Here is a 26,652-nt window from a genome sequence, read left to right as displayed (position 1 = left end):
GGTGAGGGAACATTTCAAAACACCCCACTGAAAATTTTAAGAAATAGTAGCTCTAGATGACCGGAAATGACACTTTTATATAGTAAAATTCATTGTCATCACATCACCATTATATAATCAAAATGAAGCACCAACAAATTTCTCATGATGCTTTACCAGCGGTTTTCGGCAACCACAGATATCCAATTAATATGTGTGATGTACTATAGAAAATAAATATTAAAAACTTTGTCTTTGATGTATTTAATTTAGGCTTACCTACTTCAAAGCCATTAGTCCACACCATAGTTAAGGACTGAGGTGGGAATATTTGGGGAAATAGTACCTCTAGATTACCGGAAAAGACACCCTTATATAATAAAATTCATCATCGATCAAATTAATCGCTGTGATGTTCCAAATAAAACTCAATTTTTTTTGATGTATTTTCAATTACTTTACCATGTGCCGAAAACCAATCTTATTATTATTATTACACGCTTTTTCTCATACTTCTCAAACTATAATAAACAAAAAGTGAGGGGACCAATCCCCACTCCATAACAATATTTGGGGACGTGTCCCCCTGTCCCCCTTGATCATAAGTTTAAGGAGAGGCATTCACTTCCATTTGAGATTTTTTTTTTTGGAATTAGTAGACAGCTAGACGCTCTTGTCATCTGAAAAGAAGTCAAGCTTAAAATAGAAAGTGTATGTTTTACGGAAGTAGCCTATGTAACATGTATACATGAGAAGCAGACACAATTATTTATTCATTTCATATTTCACACTGATAATAATTGAAATAGTAAAAACAAGATTTTAAAAAAAGTTAAGAACAATTTGTCAGTGGTTTGCAGGCTCCTATGTTATAGGAAGAGATAAGACTAATTTTTGGCATGGTTGCACCAAGTGCTTTCATGGAGCTCTTGTGGATGATGGCTGCCATGTAAAATATGCAAATTAGTTGTATACTAATTGGCATAGATATGCAAAGCATGTCTTTCCCAAGCTACTCCAATTAAAACACTAGGAAGACAAAAAAGCTCACTGTCTGTCTCTTATACACATCTAGATGTGTATAAGAGACAGGATATCGGCTAACCCAAGGCCAAGCAAGCTAATAAATAAAATGTGTATTTTTTTTAAAAATGTACTTTAAAAAAAAGAGAACTATCTGTATGTTAAGTGTACTTTAACTTACCAGTAAAAATTAGTGTGCAACTTAAATAGAAATAAATTCACAAAGATGAAGCCACTGGCAGTACACTAAGCCTGTTTTCTACTAAGTGTATTTATTCGTGTGAATCGAAAGTGTCGGTTCATGCGCATTCATATTACTATTAGAGTTTTTCGCTTCAGCAAAATCAGTAGTTCAAACTGTTTCTACTTTTTGCAAAACAAAAAATATGTGCAACCAATCAGAGGTCAGGAAGCGAACCAATGCTTTTTATTCGTGCAAATAAATTTTCCTAATGTAAAACAGACTTTAAAGATTCTACTGAACTGATAATAGGTGAATTATATGCATATTAAGTACATGAAGCCTAATTAATGGAAATATTTAATGAGAGATAAAACTCATCCTTGACATGACAATACTTTTTGTAGATCAGGTTAAATTGTAGTGTGACCTCAAGTTCATCTAGAAACTCTTTTTTATACCGGATCCTTCTATTATAACTATTATATACAGTATTTCACAAATGAATTGGTGATGTTCTCATCTATAACTTCAACTATTGTTACATAATACATCCTATTTTAACACATTTCACCATGCAGGTAGCAAGTTTAAATGTGGTCATTTTTAATAAACCTTTTCATTTGTTTTGCGTGGTAAAATAATTTTTAAAAAAATAATAAAAAAATAATAAACAAAGCAAAGAATTGGCATTAAAAACAGACAAGTAGAAATAAAATTTAATAAAAATGCAAAAGAGAAATTTCAAAAAATAGAATCACAGTAGGGAAGTAGATTTTAAAAATCAAAATCAAAGTAAAAGTAGATTGTATTATTTATCTTGTCATGTTACAAGCATATTTAAAAAATTATACTATTCTACATTTTATTGCATTTTGTTGGATGATAATAATTATCACTTTACTTTTCTTATAAATATCAAGTAAACAAAATGTTAGTACAGAATTGAGATAAACATAGGTTGATAAGCTGACAGAACAATATAAAACTAGAGCAAAGAGTGTTAAATGTGCATGAGAAATACATTCATATTAAATATTATTAAAAAAACAAAGATGGAAAAACTAAGGTAGCACAGATAGAACCATGTCACTGTATCAAATTGATAATTTTATAATTGCAAGTTTAGAAAAACATTGTAGTGTGTTAACAATTTCACACTGCAATATATTTATTTGCTCCATTATCAAGAATTTTATAAATTTTCAAATTATGCATTCTTCTTATTTATTCATTTCATATTTCACACTGATAATAATTGAAATAGTAAAAACAAGATTTTAAAAAAAGTTAGGAACAATTTGTCAGTGGTTTGCAGGCTCCTATGTTATAGGAAGAGATAAGACTAATTTTTGGCATGGTTGCACCAAGTGCTTTCATGGAGCTCTTGTGGATGTTGGCTGCCAGGTAAAATATGCAAATTAGTTGTATACTAATTGGCATAGATATGCAAAGCATGTCTTTCCCAAGCTACTCCAATTAAAACACTAGGAAGACAAAAAAGCTCACTGTTACACTCTATTGCAGAAAAAGAAATGTATATTGTTTGCTTTTAATTTTCAATACATATAGGAATACCTGAGATTCTTTAGGCCTATCACGCTGTTGAAATGAACAATAGAATGAAAGAATAGAAAGTATGATGTAATTGAACAAACAATACACAAGCATCTCTCTCTGCCTTTACTCCTAATTGTAATAAAGGGAGCAGATATGAACATGGACAAATTTTATGGACAAATGAGCATTCACACATATTTCCAAAGTGCAGTTCCTATAAAATTAAATCAAGATTGGAAGGATGGATGATATTGAACTATGGGATGGCAAAATGATGAGTCTACTGGTAAAAACTTTACAACAGGCTCAACATTCAACAATGTGCATACAGAAAACACAATCATTTCATATCCTTGTTATGGTTTCTTAATAAATTTATAAAATTAACTTGAGAAACTATTGAAAAAAGAAATCACCAAAAAAAACCAAAAAAAAAAACAACATATATTATAAATATATTTTTTGTGCGATATTTGATTTTTGGATGCTACATATATGCATATTGTGGAATAATGGATGGGAGGGAAGAGAAGAAAACCTTTTTGTCAGTTTTGGAGTCAATACACACCTCTGCATGGTGTTCTTCATTCTGTTGTAGAACATCAATACATAAGTCGGCCAAATGAATGACATCCTCAAGTCTTCTTTCTGGTGGCAAGTCTATACTGTTCAAGCTCTCTGAGAATAAATGAAAAAAACACCTGCCAAATCTAACCAATAATGTTTGAACAAAACGTTTAAAAAAAACTTTGTAGTTTTGTCTTCTCTTGTCTGATTTACAAACACAATAGAAACAACAAAAATTATGAATATACAAAACTAAAATTTTGTAGGCTATCACTCAATAAATTACAATACAATACGGCTATCGAAACTGACATTATTAAATGAATTTCTGGTTGGATAATTATGGAAATTCATTTGCATTTATTAAAATTTATGTAAATTTATAGTTGACTACATACGTTTTATTTAAATATATGTATATAGTGGGGTATTCATGTTTTACTACAGGTATTTGTATCTCAATACAGGCATTATAGTGGAACATCCTGATGTTTGACTTCATTATTATTTTGTCATTTTGTCATTTTTAAATTTGGTTAAGTTTTTAATTTTAATTAAGTTTATTTTAAATCAGTTTTACTTTTTTTATGATTCTCTTTTGCCTTTACTGTATATTTTGATGATGGAGCAAGGGCAGTTTACTGTTTGGGCTCGTGCCTATTCCTTGCTTCTGGCAAGATTGTATTCTTACTTTGCCAAATATATATTATTATTATTATGTATTTATATTTAAATACAGGTGTCATTGTGGGATATTTATGTTTGACTACAGGAGTTTGCATTTAAATTTTTTTTGTCATTTTTTGGATCATGTGCCAATTTCTGTTGAATGATTTACCACTAATTCATCTGTAAAAATGTTGGGGCATACTCAACTATCATATTTAATAAACAATAAAATGGCAATCACCAATAACATACATACACAATAATAAAAATAACAACTAGATTTATTTGGTTTACTAATGTGTTAATAATTTTTTTTTCTTATATTAACAAATTAACTTCATCATAATTGTGATTTTTATGAGAACATTGATAAAATCATTTTTGTAAACTACTAATACATGACAACATACTACAGACTTCATGACAAACTTAATACACATTGCAATATATCATACATTACATATTCTAAGTTACATACGGTAGTTTACATTTGAGCATATAGAACACAAGTGGATAGACTTTAGAAGTACACACAACCAATAGGTAGACTTATGAGGTACACAACCAATGGGTAAACTTCAGAGGTACACAACCAATGGGTAGACTTAAGAGGTACACAACAAATGGGTAGACTTAAGAGGTACACATGGGTAGACTTAAGAGGTACACATGGGTAGATTTAAGAGGTACACAACCAATGGGTAGACTTAAAAAGGTACACACAACCAATGGGTAGAATTAAGAGGTACACAGCCTATGGGTAGATTTAAGAGGTAAACACAACCAGTGGGTATATTGTAAAGGTAGACAGTAGAAGTACGAATTAGACGTATAAATACTAAAACAATTAACCATGGTGCACTGTGGAAGCAGAAACCCAATAGACAGGCAGTTACAGATAATCTTTGTAGCCTGTACACAACCAATACTGTAAAAACATAAAACATGTTTTTATAGTATCTGAAATAACTGTTAATAACATATTCATCTAAGGACAACATGAGTAATATTGTTAATGATTGATTCAGGTGTTGTACGATCACCAACTTATGCATAGAAAACCACTTTACATACAGTGCATACATACAATGGGCAGTCTATAGACAGACAACCAAAAGCACTAGAGACACCAATGGATGGTCTGTATAAATACTGTACAGACAACCAATGAGTATACAGTAGAAATACTGTGTAGACAACCAATGTGTATATTGTAGAATTACTGCACTGAAAGCCAATTAGTGCTCTGTAGAAGTATTGTACATAAAACCAACGTAATACTATACAGACTACCAATTGGTAGACTGGAGAAATACTGTGCAAAAAAAATGGACAGACTATAGAATTACAGTAGAGACAATCAAACGTGTAGACAACCACTGGAGACTGTAGTACAGCAATACTGTACAGACAACCATTAGTACTGTAGATGGCAAAGCATATACAACTAGCAGGTAGACTGAATTTAAACACTAATCTACAAAACATAATTATATATTAAAAACATAAATAGATTAAACTTCCATATAGTTATGAATATAAAAATATTCAAGAAGTAATCAGCATGCAACAAACAAATCACCTGTTCTAGGTTCCCCACCCTTATCGGCTATGTAGATTGAAAATGCAAATAAGGTAAAAAGAATCAAATTTTAGAAAATTCAACTCAATTAAATATATACTGTAATATACAGTATCATTTCCACATTACGTACACATTCATCAAAACAGTGTTCACAATTGAGAAACTTTGTAATGCAGAGAGTTCAAAGTTTCATAACATGATCATTAATAGTAAAAACAAGTATTATTATTTGCTTAAAGGCCAGCTCCGGGCATACATTTTCTCTTCACTATGTGTTCAAATACATTGTTATAAGATATCATGTGAGTAATCTCGACAAAAAAAATTCGCCAATTTGACTGAAAACGAGAATTTAAAAATCCGCTTAGAACCACAAAAATCAAGCAGTCTACTTTTTTTCACTAGCTAGGTTTTAGAATACTCCAAGCGTGATGAGAAAACAAATTACACACACTAACTGTCAATCAATGATACCGCGAGAACGTGACATCGCGCTGCTGTGGACTTCACCACACTAACCTGTAAAACACGTCGGTCAAGATGGTGTACAATCATAATTGCCATAACAGAATCAATAATACAATTGATAAAATCACAAAAAAAAAAAAAAAAAAAAAAAAAAATGACAGAAGAAAGTAGTTTCTGGATTAACTTGCATATAAAACAAAGACATAGGCTAGGCCTAGTATCAAAACCAGCCCAGTTTCTAGGCTAATCGTCACATAGTCATATCTCAGCCAGTCAACAAGTCCAGGTCTAGCCAACTCCCTGGTCTAGCTAAGAGAACTGCAGAATAGTACTAATACCAATCTTCCTACCAATCCACACATTGCCTGCCCAGTGTAATTTGTAGGAATTGTTGTAGGGGTAAGCGCTATATGCCTTGACGTAGGCCCTACTAGGAGGCCTAGGCCTACTACTGAACTGCACAGGAGGCCTAGGCCTGTAAATATTACTATTATTTCAGTTATTAATGTAAGGCATGTTGTTGCCTCGTATTCTCTGAGAATTTCCCTTTTTCGATTCATGGACGAGTTTGATTACATCGTAATATCAAGACACAGTTTCTTGAATTTATCATCGTCAAACAACTGTGGTCTCCCATTTTTCCTTCAATTCTTAATTAAGTAGTAAATGATACCACATAACGACAACCGACCCAATCGTCTCAACTCGTCCATCCTCCAAGTTGGGCTGGGATACCTCCATGCTTGGAATGAATCCCGGCCGCTGGGCTGGCATAGGTACCTTCTCCTGTCAACGATTTTCCAACAATATAGGGCCTAGGCCTCACCTCTGGTTCAAAGGCATCCATAGCTAGACCTAGATTGATCAAATCTACCACCAAACCTTCCCGTCTATCTTTCCACCATTACTACTCAACCAAAATAGGCCTACTCCTGTGTTTAGTTTTTATTATTCATCATACTTGTCATCTTCTTGCTCGCACTTTTTTTACACGAAAGGATCGGAGTGAGAACAGCAGAATGGATTGGCTAGTTAGCGCATGCGCAAAGCTCAAAGCGATTGACTCACCGGAAAGTGAAAAAAATCAAGTGGGTACGGTGGGGAATAAATGATAATTGCGCAGAAATACGTACTTGACATAAAATAAAACTCCAGAAACAAAAAGTTCGACTAAATTCACCCCAGTTTAGTCATTTAGTGTAATTTTTTGCCCTTTTGTTATGATTTTTTCAAAATGCCTGCTCTTAAGGTCATTTGTGTGCAAAAGAATAGGAATTTTGCTGGGTAAGTTTACCTATACCCCCATTTCAAAAAAGTACTTAAAGTACATTTCAAAAAAGTACCAGCGGAGCTGGCCTTTAATAACAGGAGGTTCATAATTTGGAGATGTCACTGTATTATCAAACAGATCAAAATTATGTTGCCATTTAAAATGAAGTTTTAGATTACTTTTTATACATTTTTTTTAGAAATATTCTGTTCACCTTTCAGCACCATCAGTGAATGTAAACCAAGTTCCTAGATAAAGGGTTTAATAAATATAATAATAGGGGGATTTAGCGATGGGCATCACATGACCTAACTTGGGTGATGGATATAAACAAACCACTGACACAGCGGTGTTTTACATGGAGATTTCTATCGCGGCTGTCCCTTGTTTATTTAACGATGACATTAAGTTCAGGAGATTGCTAGGTTTTCAAATTTTTGTGACGACAAATATCTTGAATTGAACACATCCAAAACAAAAGAGATGACTGTTGACTTTAGGAAAAGGAAGAGTGAAGTTAGTAAGATTCTCATAAAAAAATAAAGAAATTGATCATGTAGATAAATAAAAATACCTTTGGGGTTGTATTTAATGATTTGCTCACTTGGGATGATCATGTAGATTCGCTTAAAAAGAAACTGAACTGCAGAATGTACTGTATGAGACAGATTTATAAATTTAATGTGTGTAACAAGATTTATGAACTTTTTTATAATTCTGTGATTTGTGGTGTTTTGGCCTATTGACTCATTTGCTGGCGTGGCAATGTCACTCAAAAGGATAAGAACAGGATCGATCGCCTGATCAGGAGGGCAGGAACAATGATTGGTGTGGATCAACATTCGATGGAGTCAGTTTATATAAAGCAACTGAAGACGGTGTTTGATCGAGTTTCTAGGAATGCATGTCATCCACTCCATCACTATATCATCATACAGCGAAGTGGTAGGCTGAGACTTCCGACTGTAAACACCAATCATTATTCCTGTTCATTTATTCTTGCTGGGATTAATCTTTATAATTTACATTTTAAACATTAATATTATACACTTTATATTTGTATGAATATTTTTATGTGTGATTGTATATTGTTTTAAAAAGTTTTATACGAGAGATGAAGATGCAATCTGCATAGCCTAGAAATACTGTAGCCGTGCGCAGTCTACGTATATAACTAAAATATCTTTGTGATAGCTAATTCAAAACTATCCCTTTGAAGACATTAAAAACCTTAAATGCTCTCTAAAGATCGTAATTTTCCATTCTTTTCTTATGTTTGGGAGGGGGCGTGGCCTCGAGTGGGCGCGACTGGCTTCCATTTAGGACGGTCTATTTCATTTTTCTGGCTAAGCCCCTGCTGTAAATGATCAATAATCAGTATTGTTTCTACAAGGTCCTGGGTTTCCAACAAAACATGTACCGGTATATGCTCATTTAAGAAAAAAGCACTTGGAAACAATTTGCGTTAAAAACCAATGTTTGAGACATGCAGCTAAGCTCTGAATTCGTTGTAGAGTGTAGCAACATCGCTAAGCATTCCGATCAATTGACAGTGTAGTTACATGAACAGATATTTGCACCTCAACACACTGGCAGAGATTGGTGTCGAAGACACACATCCTGGTGCATGAATGCCTAGTACTGTACCTGCCATGTCCAGATATTAGTTTGTTCAGGTGAACCCAGTGTGCTCATGGGAGATAAGCCAGGTGGTTTAGTTAGTTTAACACTTATAGTATGCTGATCTGTTGTTGAGGTGGGAAAGTACTGCTGACTGCCTTGTTAGTGTTGAGTTCTCTTTGAATGTCCTGCTAGAATATGTTAGTATATCAGTGTATAATTAAAAAGCAGGGGTGCAAGAACTGATCCTTGGGGGACTCACAGCGGTAACTGTGTTTGGATGATTCTTTCCCAATGCAAAGAATGAAACTTTGTCCTGTTACCTTTTGCATCTTGTGCACCATGCTTTTTCTGGGAATAGATTTGATGGGTTTCGGTGTCAGTCCCGGTGCCAAACAATACCACAGGCAGCGAAAAGATCAATTTAAACAGCTTCCACCTTTTCTTCATTTCCAAAGGATGATTTTGATATCATCAGTGAGAAGAGATACTAGGTCTTTTCTGTAGAATGTTGAGAGTTGAAGCCTGCTTGTTTGTGCGAAAGCTGTTTAATTCTATTGTAGATGAGTATTTCAAATATCTTCAAAGGGATGCACATGAGGCTGATGTTAATGTAGCTTGTTGGTACTTCTGCAGATTTTTTGTATTTTGATGATGGCTACTACATTGGCTACCTTTCAGATTTTTTGTATTTATTCGCTTATTAGACAGCGTGAGAATTGCGTAAGCAATGTAATTGCAGTGTCCTTTTTAGTTCCTGAACTATTCTTGTGAACCCCCTGTCCTAATTTTTGAATTTGTCATTATTGATAAAGCCTTGGCGATATCATTTGCTTTTGCTGTTTTTGGTGTTGTTCACATTTTGCCTCCTTTCAGCTTGTTGATTGTTTCCCAGGCCTTCCTAGTGGGTGTTCATGTTGATATTCTCAACAGCCTTTTTCTGCTTGTCTTTGTGGTATCTACCCAGATAGTGTAGGTTTGTAGCTGCTAGTTGTTTTTCTTCGAAAGTAACAGCTGTTAGTTTGCTGACTTGTCCTATCCATCCTGGGACATAATTCTTGCGGTAGCCACAGGGTATTGAGTTTTTAGGTATTTTCAAGATAGCAGAATTGGTCATAGAAACATTGCCTTCTAATTGATTTGGTAGAACTCTGGTAAAGTTGGCAGTTTCCTTTTTGAATTTGTCCCAGTTAGTTTTACAGAAGTTCTATCTTGAAGCTGGAATTGATGATGTTGGGGTGACCAGTGTTGGATGGATAATTATCGTTGGGCAGTACTGTGAGCATGGAAAGTTGCTTCTAATTTGATGTGTTGGTGTTGCAGTACAGAATTTAGGTTGCTGCTTACAAAAGTTAAGTCAGGATTTGTGAAAGTATTCCAGATTGCTGAATGGCATGGTCTTCATTTTTGCACAGTACAGGCAACATTCCCAGCAAATATTTGGTTACTAGCAATAGCATATCATACTTACTATATTAACAGGAGTGGCTCCAGATTTTTTTCATGGGTGGTGGTGCAAGGAAGAGTTTTAAATCTCTTACAAATTGATTTTACACTTGCTTAGTGATTTTGTTGTTTAAAAAACCTTGTGGAAAAAACAATTGTTTTACTTTTTTGTAGTTGTAAATACTTCATGAATATGTCAGGAAATATGTTATTAGTTTGCATATTCAGGTATTCAATTGCTATATATATACAAGTACAGAATTGTAATTGCCACTGATAATGAGAACTGGCAGTCTCACAACATGTCTGTCTTTAGATTAAAGGCTACAATTGACATGCACCATTAATGCACCATTAAAACAGGTGCATGACACCTGTTGGCTCATTTCCTTCACAGTATATTCTGTGAGAAATTAAAAAAACAGCTGCGAAGCTTTCCTTATCTTGGTAATCCAATAATCAACCAATGATAAAAAAACTATCTCGATTTTCAGTAGAAACATGGACTGTGTTTGATAGTATACCTTCAATCTTAGCATAGGTGGAAACTTGCTCATAGTTAACCAGAGCTGCATTTTTCAGACATTTCTCGATTGTGCTGAAGACTTCTTCTTGAGGGATCGGTGTTGCAATATCCTTCATTAAGACCTAATTAATAAACAATATCGTTATTAGAATAATATTATTTTTTTATTATTTTGGTACATGCTTCCAATATTTATGTGGTCCAAATCACACCAAATATGCCCTCTATGATACACGCTAGGATACAATTTACATAGTAATAAACCAGTTGCCTATAAAAGTACAGAATTTGTAAGCTGTTATTAAGAGGATTACCTTAGGAGGTAAACAAATTGACCCAGAATAAAATTAAGAATGGCAGTAATAGAAGCAGCCTTGCATTGAAATCACAAAACCGTCAACAGCTTTTAACAAAGACCACTTTTATATAATCTATGCCACATATAGCATGAAAAACGAAAAGGATGTCTATGACCTACATCAAGAAAATATTCATAACAGCCACAAAGATCTAGCAACAAGGGAATTACAAAGTTTAAAAGCAGCTTATGTGTACACTGAAAGCTCTAATTTCATGAATTGTATATTTTTCAATTGGTTCGTAAACATTACGTCATTCACTGAAAACTAGTTAGATCAACTTTTTTAACTTACCCGCTCCAGTAACGATAATGCTGCTTTCAAAGCCTGGTCTGGCCTTCCAAATGGAAAGCAGTATCTACAATCAAAGAAGAAATGTAATGAAGACAGAGTTTTAGAACTATGTCAAAAGATTGAACTGTCAATAAATAAATACAACAAACCTGATTTCATTATTTTAAAAAATATACATTATCGCTTTGAATTTTTTTATGTTACTAGTTGGTCTTTGATGCAAAGGGCAAAGGTCACTTTTAAAATCGCCTATTCGTAAAACTGACATTAGTGGGTTTTAACCCATAATGTTACAAATAATTTATGAAAACCAGGCTGATGAGAGTTCTTTGCTGCTGTTGTTATTATTGGAGTACGTTGATGCCAGCCACAGGATGACAATAATGGTACAACAACAACGTAGATGCCTACATTGCGTAATCATGTCCTTGCAATCCGAGTTGACTTCACCGTTAAGCAGGTTAATTTACCGTTAATGTAGTGAAATTAAGTCGCCTTATGATAGGCGACTTAAGCCTTTATCTAGACATAATTGACTGGTTCTCTTCGAACTTGTGTCTAGGTAAGTGATTTTATATCTAGACATAAGTTTGACATGAACCAGGCTAAAGTCTTGTAAAGAAAATTCTCTATTATAAAAAAATCAGAAATAACTATTAATAATTTTGATTATGTTAATTACAATGGTGAATATTTAATTTTAAATAGGCAGTTATTCGAGGAGAAATGTTATTATGTCTTTGTTGCATCATTAATAATGTATAAAAGCATATAAGTACAAAACTAATCACAGGCAGTTTCCACATCCACCACCTGCAGCGCGAGCAAAGTCAGTCTACGGTGCCTGCGGTCAAGATTTTAAAAAGAACATTATTACCAATTTAAAGCTGTCCAGTACTGTTTTCTGTAAGTCTGAGGCAGGGCCCTTTTGTAATTAGTTTTTGAAGGCTTTTATATTTATTTTTTATTTTTATTTTATTCCTTCCAGCAGTACAAACATTAAAATATACAAAATAAAAGAGAACTGCGGAGAGGCAAAAGTGGTAGAAACTAGTATCGCCTAAGGGCGTGCCTTTCCAATTTCTACTTGAAAATACAAACATAAAAAAACTTAAACCGAACATTGCACACACACACAAATTAATTAAACAGTCCAATAAATTCTTACCCAATCTGAAAATTATTTATACATTTACAATTAAATATGTTAAAAACAATATTATAATTACATTAATCCTGTCTTGTCCTCAATTATATCCTGTATAAAAATAAAAAAAAAAAAACCAAAAAAAAAAACATAAGTGTAATTGTTAGTTGTACAGACCTGAAATGTGTGATTTGGTATTCTAGAAGTATTCTCAGCCTGTCTTTTATTTCTTCAAATTTTTCTGTCTCTTCAACTGTCACTGTTCCATTCCCATCGGGTCTATAAAGATAAATATGATATAAAATTATGAAATAATAATAGTATCATACACATATATTATACTGCTTAGTAAAGAAATGAAAAAAGTTAACTATGTATTCTTGGCCCAGCCAAAACACTGAGATAAATGATAGTTGTTATATGTTTAGACTTTAGTTCTTCCATAAATGTAAACAATAATTAAATTGACTCTGCTTTTCTCAGTTGTCACTGTGTAAGCATCACATTTGCTTGTATCATTATTACTATATATATATAAAGCTGTGGTACACTTGTGGCCAAGAAAAAACATTTTCTTAGTAATTACCTATTGCCATGAACATGGGAAGCACAGAATGCAAAACTGTAGTGTATCAGCGTAGGATCTATCATCTGAGACCGCTCGGCTCGATCCAGGAGGTTGTCCAGGTAGCAGAGATGACGATGGCAACCACGAACACCATATCGTGCACAATACTCATCCAACACAAAGATCTGGCCAGGACTAAACCAACCCTGCAAGAAAAATTATAGAATTATAGATCAATTAGGTTTGATATAACCCAACTGCATGTAGACTACATGTAATAGTAATCATGCAATCATATATGAAATTACATGTAGATATTTATTTTAATCTGTAATGAGGAGACAAATAATGAAAACAGATTAAGCAACAAAAGCCACACAATCAAGAAAGGCAATGATTCACACATAAAATTGAAACAAATTTAAAACATCAGGAAATAAATCAACTTTTGTATAGACAAGATACATAAAAAAAATAAAATCATTTGTGTCAACTGGCCTGAGAATTAGTGGACCTGCCCACTCTTGACTATGAAACTTGATACACTGTACACAATAAAATAACACAAAAGCTGATGTGGTGTGATTCGATTGTGACATATTACGACAAAAGGCAAATAGACTGTCGTACAAGATCAAAGATCCCTTTAAATAAAATTCCAGGGTATAAGTTTTTAAAAAGGGGCTAACAAATCAAACTGAATTTCCAAGAGACATTGGTGCAGGTGCAAAATAATTTCAATCAGCGACGAGGAAAGCGTTCCAGTTGTATATCCACACTAGGAGAAGCAATAGATTGAGGCACCCCAATGGGGTGTACTTATGCCAAGGTTTTCTGCTGATCTCTGAAAACTTTATTTTTAAAAACCTTAAATATTTCTAAAGGTTTTGAAGCTGTTGTGGCTGAGGACATGAAAAGGTGATGCACTGGAAGTAATTTTTGTGGTGTGAAATCAAAATCAAAGCTCAACACTGTACTCTCCTTGTTGCTCTTTATAGTCTGAGTGCTGGCCTTACCATGAGATTGTACTACCTGTTGTCACTGCAGATGCTGTTTATAATACAAGATTATGAAATAGAGATACTAACCAAACAGGAATAGGAATCATTAAGTCGATGATCAAGCATTAATTCCTGCAACAGCTTGAAAAGTTCAGCATGATCAAACGTACTGGGATTACGCTGAATAAACTCATCCATTCCATGTTTCCTGGCTCGATCAGCATCTGTAAAACCAGGATAAAAAAATTCTCCACAATGCATGATCAAAAAAAATACTGACCAGTTCATTATCTAGCTGGTTTGCATGTACATGCTGTTATCATTTCCATCTAGGGGTTACTACTAAAAGTCAATGTCACCCGTCACTGTGGAGGGACGGATTCATGGTGATGAATGCGCCTCACAATCAATTGTTGGCACTGGAACTGTGTTGTTATTCTAGGCATGACGCAAACAAAATAACAAAACCAATATTTAATAGCACAAACACAAACACAGAACATACAAAATTATTAAGAATCAATTGCTTTAAATAGTATCCCAAAATTAGAATTTACACCAGTGCATAATATCAGGAATATTTGAAAATATACTTTACAGGGTGTCCCAAAAATCTTGATACCATTTTAAAGCATCATACCTCTGGTAAAATCATTTGCAATCTAAAAATTAAAACACATTTTGATAGATAAAACTTGAAGAATTATTTTGGCACCAAACTTAACCTCATATGAGACCCCTTTACATAGTAACAAAAGTTAAAACTTTTGGTCGCATAACACAAAGTGCCATACATTGTTCAATATAGTTTAAATTAATGTATGTGATTTAAAATGTTTCTTAAGGCCTGTGCAAGCATGCACAGGTCCAAGGAAAAACTTGGCAAACACGTTTTCATTAAATCAATTGCAGTTGATTTAAATTATTAAATAAATAAAGTGACAGTACGCAAATCCTTAGGATAACAAAGTGGGACAATATGACCAACAGACAATCCACTTTTATCATCCTTATCTTGTGCCGAAAGAATGAAAAACAAATTCAATTAAAAAAAAAAAATTACCTCCTTGAAGTCTAGAAATGATGGCATTTGATCCTTTCCCTCCTGATATTTGAGTTGGGGGAACAGGCTTATAGGACTGACCTGTAGCCCTGTAGATAGCTTGGACCCATAACTGTCGATCAACTTCTTCATCACAGGCAAATGTTAAACTATCTCCCTCCTTCACTGCTTTGAAAAAGAAGCGTCCGCCTTGGGCTTCAAGCTCTAAAACATTTTAAAAAACCAGTTTTTCATTTCATCAACACCATAAAATTACACTTGCAGCAAAATAAAATTACACTTCCACCACAGACACTCTTAGATACTTGGCCAAAAATAATTGTTATGATAAATTTTTATTTTGGGTAACACTACAAACTAACACTAAAGGGAAACAAATGAGAAATAATAATGGTCTCAACATTTCCAGCTTTTTGTGTCTACGCACCCAATCGAGCATGCGTGTGATCTGTGAAACTCCCTTTGAACTGCAGTTATTTTGCCAACATTATATGCTACTGAAGACATATCAGGGCAAGAAATTCAAAGGACAAATACAGAGAATGGGGGCTTATTACAGCAAATGGAGGCAAGCCACAGATGTGTAAACTGTGGATGGATGGGGTCCAATTCAATGATGCTATCAATCAATATACTTTGCCATAATGAAACAAAGTATGATGCAGCTACCATGATCATTGCTAATTCTATTTTGTCATACATTAATATTTGTCAATCTTTACACATTGCTATTACAAATGTTAATATTTAAAATCCAGGCCTCGATAAATAAGGTTCGGTTCAATAAGGTTTCATTTCCTAACTTGGCAGTCAGCCTAAAAGTTTGCAGAATGCTGGTGTTGTATTGCATTGTTTCTAGCTCAAACATTTTAAAATATCATTGTTCATTTCATCAACACATTGACTTTTAAATAACTATACTTGCATTGCAGGAAGTTACCACAAACGCAGATAAGCAAGGGTCAGTGAGTAGTAGCTCATATCTCAATTTCTTTAAAGGTTTGCGGAATGCTTGTGTAATGCATTTGTTGAGTTGGCATTAATGGATCAAAAGGTAATTATAAATCCCAAACAATTTTAAATTGCTTAGTGAAGATCTACTAATGTGCTCTGCCAGTTTTACTACCAAAGGGAGTATAGTTCAACAAAAAAGTATATTTCTATTGTCAAAACAAGAACATTACAAACACAAAAAAATGTCAGCTATGGAAACGGATTTGCTCCTACCTTGGTCCGCATCAATGTAATTAACAGTAAAGCCGTCTAGTTGCATCATTTCATTCGGGTCGGCTTTCTTTTCACGATAGCTGCACATCGCGAAGGTGTACTGACTCACCTAAAGTAAGAAATAAATAATTTTTTTTTCCAGACTCTTTAACATGTCTCAAATAATGCAATGGAAATCCAAAACTTGTTCATATCTTCTAAAAGCAATTTTGTAGCACTCAGAATGGTTTTTTATTGGACCAAAAATTACAATAAGAATTCCTGACATATATAAATTAAATCATAAAAAATTGATGGTTGGGAGACAGTCATTGGTGGCTAAATGTCTAAAATAAATCGCTACCATGACAGCCACCGCAGAAACAAATAAATGTATTAATCACTTATGGGTACAATTTAATGTCATTATATGCATATCTAGTATAACAGAAAAGTCATTACAAATATATATATAATAAATAAATAAAATATGCACTCAAATTACCATTATTACATTTTTAATTATTACATACATAACAGTTAGCAATATAACAATATTCATTGTATTCTCGAATGAATAATATTTTAATATACAGGTAATTAGCAAAACCTGAAAGACTATGAGTTGTAACCTTAGAAATAATACAATTTGGAGTAGTTTCAGTGAGACTGGAGACTTCATATCTAATAGACAGTGTTGCAAAAACATGATTAACTTTAGGTATTTGAATATTTTCTCTACCTCAAGTGTAGTAGCTATGTATTTCACAAAAAGGTACAGGTATCATACTTTTAAGCAGTTACAACTTTATTTAATGCTGGTCATTTGATCCAATACCACAGAACCTCATCAGGTATACATTTATATTTCTTGGTTGAAACAAGGATGATAAAAGGCTTACTCAAGGACTAGGCAAAATGCAATGAGATATTGGAACGTGAGCTTGAGATTAGAAACCTAACTGTTTAACAGCTGCGAGTAAAGCATGATCACTGACATATATGCACTTACATCATAGGTAATAATATAGATTTTAGAAAAAAAGTTAAATAAAATCATATACAAACCAAACATATTTTCAAATAATCCATCAAAATAAAATTCTAAAATTGTTTCCAAATTTACATTCAACACATGCGTGTATGATTGATGATATATCACTAAGATGGTAAGGCCTGTGACAAACTTATTGCTCATTAGTTTTATGCGGGACAACCTAATTTTTTAATCCATAGTTCTTGGTATTTGAAAACCTTTGAAAGGGCATGTGAAGATCTTTTCATGATTATTGAGTTTTGTACTGGCTGGCCTATGTGATGCAGTGATGCAAGAGGTGTTTTTGCCCATGTATTTACACTAATCCTTGAGAACCATTGGAGTTGACATGTGTGCATTTTATTATCATTTGTGTTAACAATTAAATTTAATCCATGCACAGCTGTATAATGGCTAAATGAATTCTGGCAAAGCAGAGTTTTTTAGAGCTAATATTTAATTACCTTTACCTCATCACTCAAAAAAACCTTGAAGAATTTAGAGTGCACTAAACAAAAATATTAAGAATAATCTTGCCATGTACAACTAATACGATCATTTTCTGAAAATTTTAAATATTAAAATTTAAAAAATATGTTTCAATATTAATGTGACACATCTTACCTGCACTAAAACAAAGAAGCGTTTCTTCCACTTTTTCCAAGCTGTCCTACCTTGGCAGTAGGTCCATCTTTTGTACAAAAAAAAAATATATCAATCTCATTATATCAATAATAATGAGAACTGATGTTGAAATAACAAAGTAAAAAAAATAAAACTCCTTATCAGTGCCTCAAACAGATTAATTGCCAAGAAAAATCACTAAAGGTGATCTCATTCCTAAACCTAATCTTGAAATCTTGAAAACTTCATTCAGCTATAATGCTCCTTATCACTACAACTCTCTTTCACCAATTGATCATTCTGTTTTCTCTTTCTCTTCTTTCAAATCTAACCATCTGAGTTAGCTTTCATCCAATCTTGTGAAATTTTCCCTGTGGCCATTTCATTTTGTTGCAATATTTTTAAATCTTGATTTTGCTCTGTTTTGGAAAGTAAATTATTTATATTTTATAAATATGTTTATTTAAATATAATATTATTTATGTTAGTTTAATTAAGTATCTTCTCATTAATTCTCATGATAAATTGTTATTTCAATTTTTTTCTGTTCAATGTGTCAATTTTAGTTTTTTTTTCATTTTGATAATTTTTAGTTTAAATGTTTTTCTCAAATCATTATTCTTTTTTTCTGATTTTTTATTTTTCTATTTTAATTTAATTAATTTGTTTATGTTAAAGATCTAGTTTAATTTTTGTACTTTTTGTTTTTTATTGTGTATACTGAGGGGGCAGGGGCCAATTGATCTGCTCTGGCTGGATAGACCACCTCACAAAATATTGTTGAAATAAAAAAATTTAAAAAATCTTTCTTTCATCATTTAAAGCCGGGCATCAAACATGTCCTTATCTTCTAAGTTGATATGCTTTCTGGTAATCTATGAATCCTAGCTGCTGGTATTCATTGGATTTTACTTGGTTTAGAGACTGTAGGTGGTCTATGGATGACAACTTTCCCTTCCTCTCTTTGTTGTTTGTGGTCTAGTAATACATTTAGCTTGTTTTGAATTATGCTGATGTAATGTAATAAAAATGTATATGAATTTACTATAGCACATAAACACAGTTTCAATGCGCTGTTTAGGGAAAAAAATTAAAAAGTTGCAAAAAGATGTGTTTTTAGACGGTTTTTGAAAATGTTGGGAGAAGGGAATTCCATAGAAAATGTTCTGTCACCATAAGTTTTCAATCGACTATATGGAGTGTGAAGAACAAGGAAGTAGATCTGAGCGAGCGGCTGCACTGACTACACCTAAACTTACATTGAACTAAATTTTCAATGTAAGGAGGAACAAATATCCAATAAAAAAGGAATTATACTTTTTTTTGAATACTCATAAATATCACCATCTATCAACATAATTTTAGAAAATGGAGTTTTGGTTTGTTTAGGATGCCTGTCTTCGAACTCTAGCAAAAACTTTTTGATTGAATTCTTAATACTTTTGTAAACCTTACCCACAATGCTTCATGTTCTGTGGTTTATCCATCCGGACAGCTAATTTGAGGGTAATTTTGTCCGTCACAGACTTGGGTGTGTCTAGTTTGTACCACTCAGGTGTTTTGGGACTATTTGGGGTAGGCCTTACCACTACCTGTTTAAAAAACCCAAAATGAAAGAATAAAATGTTAAATGTACATACTTTTAAATGTTTTCTTTTCTCAATTAATTAATAATGCATAAAATGTACAAAAATTACAGCACAAGGCTAAAACAGTTTTTAATGATGATCCGTTCAGACAGCAACCGACAATCAACAACAGTGAGCGGAGTTTCATTGGCCGACAGTCGTAGGACCGTCGTATGTTGCAGTGAGCATCAGTACCTTGCCTAAGAGTGTGTCGTCAATGCTTAGCATGCCAGTGTTCTCAGTGTATAGTTTGACTTTGACAATTGGCATTGGATGTGTTGTGGTAAAATCCCCTTGAGTATCCCACCTAAATAAAAATAAACATGAAAATTTTCAAATTTTATAACAATGATCACTATTTAACATGGAATTTAATAACAACTTCACCGTAATTTAATGATTATGCAGGCTCAAAATGAAATATATAGTATTACAACACACCTAAATAGGTCCCTATTATTTGATTGGTGAATTTCATATCATGTGACATTGGTTATTTACCCCATTTCGTCACTCATCATGGAAATATATTTCCATCTGTGTATTTTCTTTCCATCCGTTTTTGCCCATTGCACTGTGCCTAGGAAATGACAAGACTTCAACCTAATACAATCTTTTGATTGGTTAAAAAGATGCGCCACTGTTCCATTTAGAATAAAGGTAGATTTTTTCATAAAATACTAAATGACAAGAATCTTCATTTTGAAAAAAGGGTATATTTTTTAAATATAATAAAATATCAAATGACAAGAATCTATTTCAGGCGTGTTATAAAACAAATAATGAATGTTTTTTTATTTGCACAATGGAAAGAATATTTTCATTCGATGAAAGATTGATACTGAAAATATTCTTCCCATTGCGCTCATAAACATTCATTATTTGTCCACTAATACAATTTTAAGTAAAAGCATAGAAACAATACAGTTTAATTACCATGTACAAGTGTGCAAAATACATTGAAGTAAAAACTATTTATGGATTTCATGGCAATTCTCTTATACTCCTAAGGTCTGCCTCCAGACCACAGTTGGACAATGATAACATAATTAAATTTGATAAAATACGTGATTTTGATGATAAGAAAATACATTGTGAATGTATGTCAATAAAAATAATTCATTTTGAAAAACATGTATTATCCTTTACTTTCATATGTTATTAATATTAGTGCAAAACAAAAATATACAGTGGAATCTGAAAACCGAATCTAAGCTAAATCAAACTTTTTTTTTAAGTCCCAAAATCATTCCTATTCTTTCTTTAATAAAAGGCATTCCGAAAATCGAATCTTTCCCAATTCCTAATTCTGGACGTATTATTCGGTCTGGAACACTGGGGTCACTCTAAAATATTTTTTTGTTTAGGCAATTGGCTAAAGTCAACAATTTTTTTAAGCCAGTTGAAGCTGTCTTTAGCCAAAATTTGACAAAAATTGTTAAAAAATCATTAGCCAACACTTGCTGACCGGACATGGTGTCCAACATGTTCGAAAGTGAAGTCCGAACCAAGAGGCTGACTAGCGTCCTGTCGGGGTGGATCCAGAGATGTACAACGGGGGTCAGGGGTGGCGATCTAGACTTTACTCTAGGTCCTCCTGTATTTTTTCTCTTGCAAAAATAAACCTCTGATGCATTTTTGAGAGAATCAATTACTTATTTCTATTTTTACTTTCCAAAAAAAAGAGGGGAGGTGGTTTCCCCACCTCTGCCTCGAGGAGGGTACCAGAAAAAATCTCTGATGTTCAGGGAGGTAGGAGAGATAACATTATTTGATAGGCAAATTAATATTTTTAGCACACCAATAAATGAGGTACCTGTACTTTGAAAGTTTGATGAATATGTAGGCCTATCACAAAAGTTGAAAAAATTATGTAGGCCTAGGCCTATACAGTATTTTCTTTTTAGTTTTGAACGATATCGGGGGTGGGGAGCTAGTGGTGGTTTTACTAGACTTCAGTATATTCAAAAGTGGCTTGGGGCCCGATCGTCTACACCAGTTGGGCCCAATCGTATGTCACCCAAAGTTGTCACCGCGATAATTAAGAGCGTACACGATCTAGGCCCTAGGCTAGGCTAGCCTTGCTTGCGAAATTACTCTCTCTACAATGCAAGTACGTGCACCATGTAACAAAGCAACCTACGCAGTGCATTATTAAATTATTTCATACATTATTTAAATGTATTTTACGTATTTGACGATAACACGAAATCACTGATTCAATTTTTATATGATACTAGGATATACTCTTCTGACTACCATCACATCGCATCGGCCCTCGTGTTTTTGTAGAAAACCCCAAGCTGGTGCTTTCTTATTAGTCTACGTCATACAGCCGCTGCCCTGCATCTACCACGTTAAAATAACAATTACAAATAAAAAATGAATTGCGAGGCACGCAATGACGTTTGCAGCAAGACTACTCATACAACAACACATAAGCGGCGCATGAATTTGACTCTAAAATAAAATTATCAGGGTTTCTTATTTGTTTTAATAAGTCAGTTTAATTAAAACATCGGTTTTAACACTAAGTTTTTTTCCTGTCACTCACTATGAAACTTTTGGCGATCTGACGTCATCACAACCAAGTACATGTTTACACATGACCCACGAAACAAATTAAAAAATTAGTGGCCTGTTGTTTACAACAACCGAACAGCAAGTGGCATTGTGTTTAAAAAACATGTCAGACCAAAAATGCATGTAGAAGCATAAATTTTAGTGGTAATTAAATTTGCTGTGCGGCAATGCAAAACAACAGGTACTGTATGTAAAGTATTATTAAATATGTTAACTTTGCGTAGACTTCGTGTCAGGTTTTATTTTTTTATAGTTCCCTCCAATTTATGTATATATTTGCTCAAAACTGTGTAGATCTAATCAACTCTGATACTTTGATTCTAAATCAGATAAACAATGGAATAACATCAGAACATCCATACGATCTCCATATATCATTTGGAAAGCAAGAATCAAAAACCAAAGACTGGTATGAAGAATCTGCTAAAGGGCATCCCAGCATTTATATCTAAAAAAAAACACTTGATCTCATTTAGAGACACTATTCAGAGTACAAAAATTACAGTAGTAGTAGTAGTAGTCCACTAATCCTATTTGACATATTAATTCTTGTATAGGTGTAATTTTGCCCACCTGACGTGGAAATGTACTGAATATTCAGTACGTTTGAAAACAATTTAAAAAAAAATTTGTTCTCGTGTGGGACTTGAAAACACGATCTCCAAATTAATTCTTCTTATAAGCCCTGTCCAGACTATATACAATTTTTTTTTGACAAAAACATGCGATACGTGCAAATATGGTCATAATGACATCATATCATGACCATATATAGGCACATCATCACTATCAAAAACATGTGACATGCACAAATATGGTCATGATGACATCACATCATGACAATAATATAGGCACATCATGACTATATATGGACATACAACACTGTTTTGTCCCTGGTACTGGGTATTATATTGCACCTTTCCCTTGCAGTTATGAAGCGCAAACCAAGCCTCAATAATTCACGAAAACAATGGTAGGCATAAAATCAGTCATTATTCAGGAACCCCAAGCATCACAATAGTACAGTCACACAAACAACAAAGACAAATAAACAGATTACAACAATAAAACACAAAAGGATAGAGCAGCAAAAGAGTGGCTTAGGCAAACAAGCAGTATTGAGTGCATGTTTAAAAAGATTAGGATCTGAGATATCTCTTGTCAAAGATAAAAATGAGCTTAACAAACTTACGCTGGTTTGCTGGCCTCAGCTTGATCTGTTTGAAGTTTGTCGCCCCCATCAACTTCCATAGTGCAATAGACGATACGATTAGGGGCGAGCGACTTCAAACCTTTCACTTCCATTACCAGTACCTATAAAAGAAGCTATTTTATTAATTTATTAATTTAATTAAAAACATGATAATGCAACCATCAGCAGGAGGCAGTTGTTAATTGGAGGGTTCGTTAATTGCAGGCGGTTCTGGAGCAGTGAAAACAGTTTGGATTCCCAACCTTGAGATCGGGTTTCAATCCTTTGCTGTGCATTTTGCTTGTGTCTTTGAGCAAGGTACTTTATCTACATTGCGATCAGTTTACCCAGCTCAGTGGCGGATCCAGCAGGGGGTAAAGTTTGATAATAACAACAACTATAATAATAATAATAATAATAATAATAATAATAAATAATAATAATTATTAAACTAAATAACAATAATAATTACATCTTTACATTGTACAAGAAAAACACCGACAGAAAGTATTCACTCCTCCCCCCCCCCACGCCCACTTTAAAAAATATTAAAAGAAAAAAAGAACTTTGACCTTAGTTAAGTTTGATAATAATAACTATAATAATAATAATAATACTAACTAGATTTGAACTCGTCACTGAGGACGAGTTAGGTGATCCGCCGCACTTTGACCCTCAGGGAGTGCATGCGGTGCGGATTGAATAACAGTAAAATGCTAAAAACTGCGCATGGAAATGTCACAAAATGCTGACTCCAAATGTTCCTTGAAGCGAGCATGTTTGTAACTCGCGAAAAGAGGAGTACAAGGTATAGTAATAAAAGCAAGAAACAAGTATAGAATAGATAGAATGTATAAAATAGAGATAAATGAAAAAGTAAGTGTATAATTGCAATTAAATATTTTGTTAGTAAATATATTTATTTATAACTGCAACTATAACTTTATTATTCAATACTTTTCACTTGGTAATTTCAAAATTTTGCCTCTGTGTATTGGATTTTTAACTATTCAATATAAAAACAGAAAAATTAGTAAATCCTTTTTCTTTTCGTCGAGTCACTGCGCCTCGGAATAGTTGGCTAGATAGACGGCGCATTATAAATGCTGTTTTATTTTATTATTATTTTATTATAACGTGCGCATACGCATGAGTCCAAATTTAAATATGCCTAAAATCATGCCTATTTAGGATGAAAGGTGACCCCCAATTTTTAATTAATACTCTGAAAGCACATGAGTTGTAGATATGATTTTATAGATTATTATGGCTGATTGCTCAATGTGACGTCATCATATTGAAATTTGAATTAAAAAATCAGAATTTTTATTTATGACCTCATTATTTTTATACTCATTTGTACGTATCTCGCTTTTTCTTGATCAATCGTCTCCCACCTTCGAGCATGTTATAGCTGAGACAATTTCGTTTCACAATGTTTCAATTTTTCACTTACGTAATCATGGTCAAAATGCATTTTTAACCTCTCCCTACCTCTTCCTTTAAATCTGACGACCCAGGAGAGGGCGGCAGACTTCTTGTTTTCCTGCAGTTTGAAAATCCTGGCTACCATATTTGTCCATATTTAACTTTTAAGCGTTGCAAGATTTCTTTTGCCTGACAAGCGGATCACCTAACTCGTCCTCAGTGACGAGTTCAAATTTAGTTATAAAATACTAGTGATCAAACACTCAAAAAAGAGTATAAAAATTCTTTCATTTATAATTTTAAATGCCAATGTTGCATAGTTTATTATTATATAAGACAGATAGATGCTTAATAACCAGACTTAAGGACTATTTTTTTATGTTTTTTGTTTTGTTTGATTAACGGTATGTAGATACTTGCAAAATGGGCCTACAGTACCATCTTGTACTGTTCATTGCCCAGTGCATCATATTACTGTGTCTATGCAAGTAAATACCAACACTGTACTGTATAAGGAAATGCTGACAATACAAAATGTATTTGCTTCCTTTATTAAACCGTCTAAAATTGTTTTGATTAGTGGTAAATGCAAATAGGGGGAGGGGGAACACCGCCTCCCAAACCCTCCTCCCTCGGACCCAAGGCCCTCGTAGGTGTGCTTAGTGCCACCCCGGCAGATCCATCCTGGATCTGCCCCTGCAGCTGTATCAATGGGTACCAGCAAATTGATGGGCGTAACCTGTGGTAGACCAGCATCCCACTAAGGGGAGCATTACACTCTCATCTGCTTCACGCTACTTGAAACTGGGGACAAGCTCCAGCCCTATGGGCCCTAGTGCCTCTGAAAGCATTTACTTTTTTGTTTACTTTAACTGAAAGACCTGTAACTCTTTGAGCTATTTTTTATTTTGGGAAGTTTTTGGAGAATTTGAGAATATGAAAAATTCTGGAGACCAGGACACTGCTTGAATGGGAAAATCAGAAGAAATGGAATGTCTGTTGCAACTTACTATGCCATTCTTGTGTCGCTTCAAAATTGTGAATCTACAAATGGGTCACCCCCTTAAATAAAAAAGTTTGAAAAGCAAATAATACCTCTAAGGTGAATGAGAGAACAACGTCTGCCTTGCTTAGAGTTGGTTCCGAGTCTTCTGTCACCTCCATCATAGACACAGCTGTGTTCTGTGCTCTGAAAACAGAAAAAGAATCTATAAAACAAGCCACATAAATCTAGACTTTTTGTTATTCTGACTGAGACATCTGGTGCAGAATATATTACAGTATACTGGTCATCTGAGGATTGTAAAATAACCTATGGACCTTGAATAACATGACTGATGCAACCTACACATGTAGGTAGCACCAGCACTGGACAGGAAGATACTTGTCAGAATAAGTCAAGTTCGCCATTCCGCCAGCCATGGCTTATTACATCATGGGACAACATTTTACATCATCTTTTTTATATATAAATTACCTTTTCAATTTTTGTAATGAATACTTTGAGTCAGTATTGCCCTTTGATACTGGTAAGCTCTCCAAGTTAGCCATTAGCAAGTTCACCTGGGCTCTCAGTTCTTCAACATACATCTCTTCCATCTCCTTTAGCACAAACTTGGGCCCTTTCTT

The 26,652-nt window shown here is 33.7% G+C and overlaps 1 protein-coding gene across 2 annotated transcripts; it reads right to left on the bottom strand.

The window, feature by feature from the left end:
* Positions 1–2,081: 2,081 nt before the first annotated feature.
* LOC117101149 (calcium-dependent secretion activator 1-like) lies at positions 2,082–26,652 on the bottom strand. Of its 2 annotated transcripts, XM_033241031.1 has the most exons (16): positions 26,501–26,652; positions 26,119–26,212; positions 23,596–23,717; positions 20,016–20,127; positions 19,648–19,784; positions 18,193–18,259; positions 16,554–16,662; positions 15,327–15,530; positions 14,351–14,487; positions 13,281–13,468; positions 12,872–12,973; positions 11,548–11,611; positions 10,893–11,016; positions 5,562–5,588; positions 3,312–3,421; positions 2,082–2,785 (listed from the first exon to the last, which is right to left on the bottom strand). In XM_033241031.1, exons 1-16 carry the CDS (start codon positions 26,620–26,622, stop codon positions 2,702–2,704), a joined length of 1,803 nt encoding a protein of 600 aa, XP_033096922.1. In that variant the 5' UTR covers positions 26,623–26,652; the 3' UTR covers positions 2,082–2,701. The 2 variants fall into 2 exon arrangements, with proteins under 2 accessions (XP_033096922.1, XP_033096923.1); XM_033241032.1 differs by lacking the exon at positions 5,562–5,588 and having other exon boundaries at positions 2,085–2,785.

This window comes from Anneissia japonica, unplaced genomic scaffold (genome assembly GCF_011630105.1).
Source record: "Anneissia japonica isolate Jap-2015-1 unplaced genomic scaffold, ASM1163010v1 scaffold921_len549748_cov171, whole genome shotgun sequence".
Classification (NCBI taxonomy): Eukaryota; Metazoa; Echinodermata; class Crinoidea; order Comatulida; family Comatulidae; genus Anneissia; species Anneissia japonica.
The sequence above is the reverse complement of the archived record's forward strand: the minus strand, read 5'-3'. Positions and strand labels throughout refer to the sequence as shown.

Excerpts from the sequence above, each read along its gene's own strand:
- LOC117101149 (XM_033241031.1), bottom strand. The coding sequence starts at position 26,622 with ATGGAAGAGATGTATGTTGAAGAACTGAGAGCCCAGGTGAACTTGCTA. Across the intron at positions 18,260-19,647 it reads CAGAACATGAAGCATTGTGG|ATGGACCTACTGCCAAGGTA; the intron begins GTAAGGTTTACA and ends TTTGTACAAAAG. Across the intron at positions 3,422-5,561 it reads GGGTGGGGAACCTAGAACAG|AGAGCTTGAACAGTATAGAC; the intron begins GTGATTTGTTTG and ends ATTTATTCTCAG.